Source organism: Euphorbia lathyris, chromosome 9 (assembly GCF_963576675.1).
Source record: "Euphorbia lathyris chromosome 9, ddEupLath1.1, whole genome shotgun sequence".
Classification (NCBI taxonomy): Eukaryota; Viridiplantae; Streptophyta; class Magnoliopsida; order Malpighiales; family Euphorbiaceae; genus Euphorbia; species Euphorbia lathyris.
This window is the reverse complement of record NC_088918.1, coordinates 50,949,120-50,958,436: the sequence shown is the minus strand read 5'-3', so window position 1 is coordinate 50,958,436 and position 9,317 is coordinate 50,949,120. Positions and strand designations below refer to the sequence as shown.

The 9,317-nt window shown below is 34.4% G+C and overlaps 1 protein-coding gene across 2 annotated transcripts; it reads right to left on the bottom strand.

The window, feature by feature from the left end:
• Nucleotides 1-2,869: 2,869 nt before the first annotated feature.
• LOC136206738 (acyl-coenzyme A oxidase 4, peroxisomal) lies at nt 2,870-8,353 on the bottom strand. 2 transcript variants are annotated; one of them, XM_065997883.1, is made up of 14 exons: nt 8,202-8,321; nt 7,755-8,012; nt 7,528-7,632; nt 7,152-7,258; nt 6,958-7,035; nt 6,743-6,866; nt 6,535-6,608; nt 6,394-6,453; nt 6,178-6,287; nt 5,349-5,508; nt 3,815-3,891; nt 3,560-3,731; nt 3,382-3,474; nt 2,870-3,249 (listed from the first exon to the last, which is right to left on the bottom strand). In XM_065997883.1, the coding sequence occupies exons 2-14, from the start codon at nt 7,843-7,845 to the stop codon at nt 3,118-3,120; spliced, it is 1,383 nt and encodes a 460-aa protein (XP_065853955.1). In that variant the 5' UTR covers nt 7,846-8,012; nt 8,202-8,321; the 3' UTR covers nt 2,870-3,117. The 2 variants fall into 2 exon arrangements, with proteins under 2 accessions (XP_065853955.1, XP_065853956.1); XM_065997884.1 differs by lacking the exon at nt 7,755-8,012 and having other exon boundaries at nt 8,202-8,353.
• Nucleotides 8,354-9,317: the final 964 nt, after the last annotated feature.

The following is a 9,317-nucleotide window of genomic DNA, read 5'->3' as shown; positions in this document are numbered from 1 at the left end:
TGAGAGTAAATTTAGATTCATCGTTGAAGGAAAAATATGTCCCAGAAAACATCGGATTGGAAAACTGATGTATTATGACGGGATTATGCAGGTGAGGCAAGGGGACTGAGGTTGGAATTCTAGTCGATATTCGAACTATAGAGATAGAACATTGTGTGAAGCATGGGGAAAGACAGCGACACTAGGGTTGCCGACAACGGAAGATTGAATGGCAGAAATTTGCTCTGATACCGTGTTGTAATTGGTTAGGGTGAAAAAGATCGAAGAAAATAAATATTTCCTTAAATAGCAGGGACGGAACCAACCCAGAGTCCGAAAGTGCCGAAACCCTCCGGCCGTCGGCTCCATCCTATTTTATTTTAATATTTTAGAATGGTTGAATTACTTTGAATTGCATGCTTTCAAGAAAGAGATTTGGATTCATATCTCATCAATCTCAATTTATTTGAATTTTATTTTCCAAATAATTATAAAACTATTACCATAATTAATTATTTTTAATGCACTCTTTATTTTTATAACATTTTCAAACTCATTTTTATTATCTTTTCTTGATAAAACAAAAACCATTTTCGTATTTTTATCCTCAAGTAACTTTAAATGTTATCATTTAAAAAAAAATTAATGTTGACCTTATAAAAACTTGTCTACTCTTTTCACGTTGGATGCTTTTAATTTTTTAGCCGACACACCAAAACGACAAAGTTTTAACGTTTTGGAGGCTAAAAATTTGCCCAGTCCCGCCATTGTTAATTAGGATGCGCATTGAATAGCTATGTATACATCCATTTACGGTCTACGTGAACACTACTAGATTATATACAAATAAATATAATTATCTCTAACTAACAAGTAGACGATTACAAAATAACTTAAATGAGTACTTTTATATACGCATAAATGCAAATACATAAGCTTGTAGTTAGATATTCTGTAAAACCAACCAAAAGGTACATTAGCGTAGATTAAGGAGGTGGAGGACTATATATTAATAAGGGTATGGAGCATCTACTACATATGCCACATTATATTCTGATTTGCTTTCTAAGTTTTTACTTGTTGCTTAGAGCATCTCCAACCCTCACCAAATGAGGGTTGGAAATGCTACTTTGGTGGTTGGTTTCTCCAACCACCACCAAATTTTTATGCCATTTTGACATAGAAATACAAAATCAACCAAAATTGGTTGATTTTGATTTCCACCAAAATTTATTTTGGTGGAAAAAAAAAATATATATATATATATATATATATATTTATTTATTTATTATTTTAAAAGATTTAAATTATGTTTCACAAATTAAAATATTATTTAAAGATTTTTTTCTTTTTATATTTTGTAGTTAAATGTATTATTAATTAAATAACATTGTTTTCTTATTTTTAATTTATTTTTAAATTATTTTTTTTATTATAGATTATTTATGATAAAAATAATATATGAAAAACTAATAAAATATTAATAAAAGTGTTATGTAAAATGAAATAAAGTGGAGAATATTATTTTAGTGTAATAAATGGTGTAGTGGGTTGGAGAAAAAATAAGATTTAATGTTTAGAAAATAGAAAATGGAGATAGAGATAGTATAATGGGTTGGAGATGACCTTAGCTGAGAAGCTAACTAGCAATACATGTGATGTGATGTGAAAACTTGTTTTGCTAGTGTCCACAGTTACGTGTAAATTTCACTCATGGTGTACAAACTTTACCCTAAATTACACTTTGGTATACAGACTTCAATTTATCACACTAATATATACGTACTTAGGGGTGACCTCCCACTATAGTATATGGCTGGTTAAAATGACCGGTCAACGCTCAGTCAACACGCCACCTCAACTTTGACCGGTCAAAGTCAAAATAATTCAACCACTAATATAAAATTACTATTATACCCTCTTCCTTTTCTTCTTTCTTTCTCTTCCCCTTCTCTCCCTTTCTCTCACTAACTCTCTCCATCTTATTTCTCTCACTATGATCCCAAAACCCTTTCCTCTTGAATTCTGTTTTGAATCCCCAGTTGTCAAAAGGCATACAAATAAACCTCTCCACCAAATCTTCAACGCATTATCCAATAAAATCCCTTTCAAGCAGCATCAGTGCACTAGCTCAATAGACAATAGGTGGTCCCTTAACGGGAAAACAGCTCTTGTTACTGGTGGTACTCGTGGAATCGGGCATTTACATCCACATCATCTAATATTGGATTTTATCTATTTCTTTATTTGTTTGATTTGGTATTTTGATTTTTGTTGTAATTGAAATTGAATTTATGTGTAATCTTGTTGTTTAGGCGTGCGATTGTGGAAGAATTGGACTGCAAAATCAGCAGCAGAAATCGACCACCCAGCAAACGATGGTGTCATTTCTGGATTGCTTTATTTCACTGTTACCCACTGTTACCCTCCATCTCCGAGTTTATTTTCTAAAGCAAAGTTATTTGTGGCTTCTTAGAGATCGATGTAGGAGAAAATAGAGACAAAAAAAAGATATTAGATATCTGAGATAATTTTCCATGGATCTGGGCTTGTAGGTATTAATTAGAGAAAGAGATTTTTATAAAAATAATGGTGAAAATGGTTATTGAATTAGAGAGAGAAAGAGTTAGAGAGGAAGAAGAGTTAGAGAGAGAAAGGAGCCATGGAAGAGAGAGATGAACAAATGAGTGTATTTTTATTTTTTTATTGGGATAAAGGGTATTTTGGTAATTGCATATGAGATGTGTCTAATTAAAGTTGAAAAATGGTGAGGTGGCGCGTTGACTGGCGTTGACCGGTCATTTTAACCGGCCATATACCATAGTGGAAAGTCACCCCTAAGTACGTATATATTAGTGTGACGAATTGAAGTCTGTACACCAAAGTGTGATTTAGGGTAAAGTTTGGTTACCATAAGTGAAATTTACCCCCACAATTACTAATAATGAGAGGATAAATCCAATATAACCAACCACTTGCATTTTCAAAATATAAAAGGTTTACACACCAAATGTTTTTCTATAAATAAGCTTTGTAAAGATCATTATGTTGCTGTCTTTTGATGGTATAATTTAACCTACAGGGCACATTTATTGTGAAAACATACGAAGGCAATGGTAGTGAAAATGAGATATTACACTATAGGCGGCTATGTTTGCTCGAACCAGCCGGCTTAAAACTGGCAACACCAGTAACTTCCCTACCCGTGACCAAGGTGTTTATGTCATAAGTCCCTTCATATGTGTAAATGGGTTCCAAATCGCAAAATGCCTGCAATAAGTTGCCCCAAAAAAAGGGTTATCGGATATGGAAATGTACTTTTACCCCTAAGATTTGTAGCTCAATTTTAACTTAATACTGTTAAGTAGTGAGTAAATATTTCATAAGAGTAGATTTGAAGACCTTGGCTACTAGAAAATCAGCCAAAATTCCATTGCCGCCGAGTAATTCCCGCCCAATAGCAGCTGTTTCTCTTGCTCGTAAGGTTATCCATGCCTAAACATACAAAACTACGTCATAACTAGAACAGGAAAAAGAATCAGCAAATATTTTTATTTCAGGATTTTGTATGCATGCATACCTTTGCCATACTGGCATGACCAGGAGTCATCTTCCCGTTCTCATACAACTTGCAAAGGCGCCAACCGACAAGTATCATTGCTTGAACATTACCAAGCATGTGAACAAGTTTCTGCTGGTTTATTTGAAAAGCAGCCAACGGTGCTCCAAATTGCTTCCTCTCTTTCAGATACCTACAAACCAATTCAAATTATGCAGATCTTACATAGGGTGATGTTACATGGCACATAGAATACAAGATATTGTACCATTATACCTGTGACACATGTCATAGATCCCCATTGATATGCCGATAGGTTGCCAAGAGACAATTACACGTGAAACAGCAAGAACCTAAACTTGGAAAGTTAGGTAATCAGATCAGTGGCATGAAAATCAAGCATGTAAAGACAAGATAATAAGCAGCTTCAACAGGAAAACAAATTCAGATCAGCTTTCGAAAAATTTAGGCATACAAGATACCACTCACGCAGTCAATTAAAAATTAAGGCAATAATTCTACACACAGAACAAACTCCACACAACCAGTGCTGGAAAGGAGGGATTGTGAAGACCTGAAGTTTAAGATGTTTCCTTATGATATAACAGATAATATATTATGCCTTGTAAGGAGGAAAAAAATAGCTTATAGAGTTTAGTCATCAGCACCTAGTTCACCATATCCACTCACTGAAGCCTTCTTACAGCAATATAAATACTTTGAGTTTGAACAACATACGAGCAGTCCATATAAGATCTAGTGAGCGTTGGAGAAAAATGAGATATCTTCAACCTAAAGTAAGGAGCTATTCAATGCCAAACAAGATGCATAAGAACTACGGCTGCACAAAACTATCCGGAAAACCAATTTCCGAAACCAAAATTGAACCGAAAAATAGATTAACTGAAACCAATGGACTAGGTTACAGTTTTTCATTTCAAAAATCAATGGCTAAACGAAACTAAAAAATAAACCGATTATGTATTGATACAAGTAAAACTAGTATAAATTATATGTAGAACTTTAATTATCTATATATATATATATATACATATTTATATTTAATTTTTAAGGAGAAAACATTAAAATAACATAAAATTTATTTGTTTAGGTGATTTTGTTAATTGAATTTGAATTTCAATATTTTTGTAAGTAATTATATATTTATTTTTGTCAAAGATTAATATAAGATCTATGATTGGACCTTAACTATAAGCTTGAGCTTTTAGTTCAAACGGTTCCATGACACAGTATCAGAGCCTCTTGAACCAAATGGTTGATGGTTCGAGTCCTGGCAACCTCATAATTGGTGGATTTAAAAACACATGGCGGAATGGGCCTGTGTTGTACACGCTGCAAGCCCATGGGCCTGTTCTTTTTCCTCACAGGGAAACAACCGAAGATAGAGTGCAAAATAATCAGAGAGCTTCAGGTTTTAATTTCTCTCATCCATCTAGAAAGGATTTTGTTAGTGGGATCGCAACTTGCAGCAGAATGAGATTGAAATTGCAGGCATTGCAATTAGCTCTGTGATACTGCAGTCAAAGTTGAAGCAGTTCATATAGCAGCATGCTCTCTATAATAATCAGGCTGGGTCGCCATTCTGCTGAATCCTATACACAGATGCAGATTTGCAATTGAAAGACTTCAAAATTTTGGCTATTTACTAGTATCTACTAAAAATTTGAGTGGACATTTCAACATTTACAGCCAAAGGTGATATGCTGCCTGATGATGGATAAAAAATTTCAATTGAGTATACAAATGATTAACTACACAGTAACTCGAGGAAAACAAATGTCCGCTGTACCTTACTTGTATCTTGGAAGGAATTGACACCAGGTAGTCTGTCTTCATCGGGGACAAAAACTTGTTTCAGCAGAATATCTCCATTCTGTACAATTCGTAATCCAATTTTATTTTCTATTTTTGTAGATGTTAATCCTGGGGAATCCTTCTTTACTATATATCTGAAACAAAAAAGCAACAAAAAATTTCACATGTAAGGAAAAGACTAAGCTAGAAAACTGTGAATCGTGCAGTTTTGCAGTAAAAAAAAAGCAAAAGCTAGAGCTTAAAATCCCAACTTATGATCTACAGCTAAAAGTTGCAGTAATAATGACCTAACATAGATAGGATGCAGCCAGTGTGTAGATGTACTATTTCAAACCAAGACATCAAAATGATAGCATCATTCATTATCTACATTTAACACTTCACTTACCCAGATTTTGGTCGATATCAGCTTATAGTCTAGATATTGGCTCAATTATGTCATAGTGGAACTGATTTATATTTTATACCATCTAACAAGTTACCTGTGTGTCCACTGAAATACTTGGGAGAATACACATAAACACAGATGAATATACTGCAGAAGTTTACAAAAATTACAGTACATTCCAAGCATAAACAAATCTAAGGTACAGGCACTAGAGGAAGCCAAAGAATTTCATGAAGGCCTGTTGTAGCATATCAAAGATGATTCTATTGCCTAACTACTACTCTTGTGGAATGTACTGTGGAACATAATCATCATTGCACTCATTGAAACAATTAGGAGAACACGCATAAAACAAATGCTTGCTATGCTAATCAAAGATGGAGGTACACTACATTTGTTATGGCATCCAACATACCCATTGATCTGATTCGTTGAAGTATTTCTTGCAAATATAACCAAAACATCTGCAAAAGTACTGTTTCCTATCCAGCGTTTTTGGCCATCAATGATCCAACCTCCTTGTACCTGATCATTGCAATACAAGTTTAAGAACAAAAAATAACCAGAGGTTCAAAGTAGAACAGAACAAGAAATTTAAAGAGAGAAGAAAAAAGGGCAAAGGAGCTAGAACCTTTGTTGCAATAGTTTTTAAAGAACTTGCATCACTCCCGTAGTCAGGCTCAGTCAAGGCCTTGAGAAGAAGGATAAAACACCTATTTAACTTTACTGAAGCAGATGAAAATGAAATACCAGATACATACAAGAGACTCACCCAACAAGCAATAGTGCTTAACTGAGCCAAAGAAGGTAAATATTTCTGCTTTTGTGCTTCTGACCCACAAAGTGCTGTTATTGACAGTAAAGATAATGACGACCGCGTCAGAATTTATTAGGAGACTCTCCAAATGTGAGGAACACTCTACAATTGAAGATAAAACCCAAAAATTTAATATACTAATAAGAAGGGGGAAATATTTCACCAATGGTAAGCATTGCAAGAGATGAATGCACTAGAATGAAAGTAGAACAGCTAGCATCAACTCTAGCAACTTCTGCCATAGCTATAGCGCTTCCAGTTAGGGAGAGACCAGGACACCCGTAACCCTGAAATTTAGAGCTACTCAATCATGAGATTCCCCGACATTTCCACCAGGAGTGTAAATAAAACTACATGACAGATAAGCACAATAGTTACCTTGATTGTTCCACCAGCAATACGCAGGGCAGCAAGCTTGGGAACAACATGAAAAGGAAATTTTGCTTTCTCCCAGTACTGGCCAAATAGATATCACAGAAACAAAGATTATTAATGAACATTCATGATAGATAAAAAGTTTTATCTGTCCAACTTATTGCTAGTGAAAAGTTGGGATCAGCACCAAAAAGTACCTCTGTCATTACTGGAGCTACTTCCTTTTCCATACATTGTCTTACTTTAATTCTTATAGCCCGCTCCTCAGGAGTCAATAGGTCATCAAATTGAAAGTAGTCGGAAGCTGAAATTTTATAAGATGAAAAGATATTGAAAAGGAAAGTACTATGAATTTGTCAAATAAATGTCAAACAGTATATATAAGAGTAAGCAATTCAAGCTTGGAGAAACAAAAGAGAAAATTCCTCTAGAAAACATAGAAAACAACTATGTGCCCAAACTCAGTATAGATAGATAGATCAATGAATAGCTTATAGCAGCTAGAACATGTTGAAAGATTATCAGAGTCCAACATAATCATATAACAAAGAAGGTGCAAATAGATGCTTTTACCACATGGGGGAAATGTGGATGCCGGAGTTGCTTGAGGGAATGCTAGGGAAACATCCAATGGGGGTGAATTAAAATAGGAACTCCTTGAACTTTCATCAATATCATCTGTGAAACAGTGAATCAATCAATCAATAACGACAAGAGAATTGGCTCAGAGAAAGTACATATATATATAAAAAAAAAAAAAAAAAAAAAACAGAACCAAAAACAGGGGGAAAATGGAATACAATAAATATCCACGCCAAACTGTAAATATTGAAAGGAGAGAGAGAGAAATGAAATAAAAGATAGGGGGATCCGGAACTCCCAGGTTTCCATATTCGTCAATTATAGCCGGTATAAGTTTCCTCCTTCCCTCCCCTACAGGAAACCTGTAGTATACAGTGTTATCAACTCTAGCCGGTCCCTTGCCGGCCCTCGGGCAGTACAGGTTGAACAGAGATGAAGAAAATAAGGAGAACCCTACTTGAATGAAATCAAATGATCTGATTGGATAGAGATAGCAGACGAAGTGAAGAAATGAATCATAAAGTTGTGAATTACAGTATTGTAGGCTAATCCAAATTTAATCCGTGATAAACAATAAGAGCAAAAATAACAAAGCAACAAAATCCTGCGATCTTCATAGGAAGGTAATAAATAAAAGATACTATAAGAAGAAGAAGAAGAAGAACCTGGAGTTTTGGAACGGGTAAACGTCATGATTGAACAAGGGAGGGAAGGGATCGGAAAGAGGATAGAGAGTTTTTTTTAACAAAAAGAGGATAGAAAGTTTAATATTATATTGTACTATGTTTATTGATAATGATGATGTCGGATGGGCACGCTTTTTTATGTTTGTTCTCAACAAACTAAGATAGTCGCTTTCCAAGTAGTCTAACCCCGCTTCTTCCTCCCCCACCGGATTAGATTGTGTGTTTTTTTGTTTTCTTATTTAGTATTCATATATTTTGCAGATCTCTATAACTGTCCGAATTTTATCTACTCTCAATCATTCTTTTATTTATATCTTTTTCGGATTTAGCAAGTACGGAAACGATTTATCTTATACGTAGATCAATAGATCTATGTGGTTGCAACAAAAGAAAGGATTCTGATCCAAATATTCGAAAGGGTCTGAATGATGAAGATCATATTGCTGCAGTTGCTCTTCTACGGATTTTGATTTCCAAGAAGTATATGTTTCATTGTTTTTTTTATGTTTTTTATACCTTTTATGGATTTTTCATGCTCTTTATAGTCAATTTCGTCCCTTTGTGATTTTGTTAGGATTTTATTCCTTGTGGTTTTATGATTGTATTGGTACATTTTTTCATCTAATGAAGTAAGTATGTTTATAAAAAAAAAACACTATTGTTTCTTTTGTTATTTTTAATTACATAAACGATTCTACTTTTTTGCCAAGCACTAGAATCATCTTCATTGGCATTGGCATTATGTTTACTGTCAAACCGTTGTCAACGATGACTCGAGAGACTAGCTTTCCATTTAAATGTGCTTTGAAAACCTGGCAATTTTCGTGTTCGTATCGTATCAGATTTTGGGTTCATGTCAAAACCTGAAACATGAATACGACATGAAAACTTTTCGTGTCACAATCAGAATACGAACACGATCTGCTCTTGACACGGTAAACACGACATGACACGAATTTTTTACACAACCAATTAAATTGACACGATCTGACCTGCTAACACGACTTAACATGTTCAACACGACCTGTCTAACACAACCCGGCCTGTCATTCCAAATATTTTGATTTATACTTCAAATTCATAATTTGAAAAATT

Excerpts from the sequence above, each read along its gene's own strand:
- LOC136206738 (XM_065997883.1), bottom strand. The coding sequence starts at position 7,845 with ATGGAAACCTGGGAGTTCCGGATCCCCCTATCTTTTATTTCATTTCTC. Across the intron at positions 7,259-7,527 it reads ATCCACATTTCCCCCATGTG|CTTCCGACTACTTTCAATTT; the intron begins GTAAAAGCATCT and ends ATAAAATTTCAG. Across the intron at positions 6,288-6,393 it reads TAAAAACTATTGCAACAAAG|GTACAAGGAGGTTGGATCAT; the intron begins GTTCTAGCTCCT and ends TGCAATGATCAG.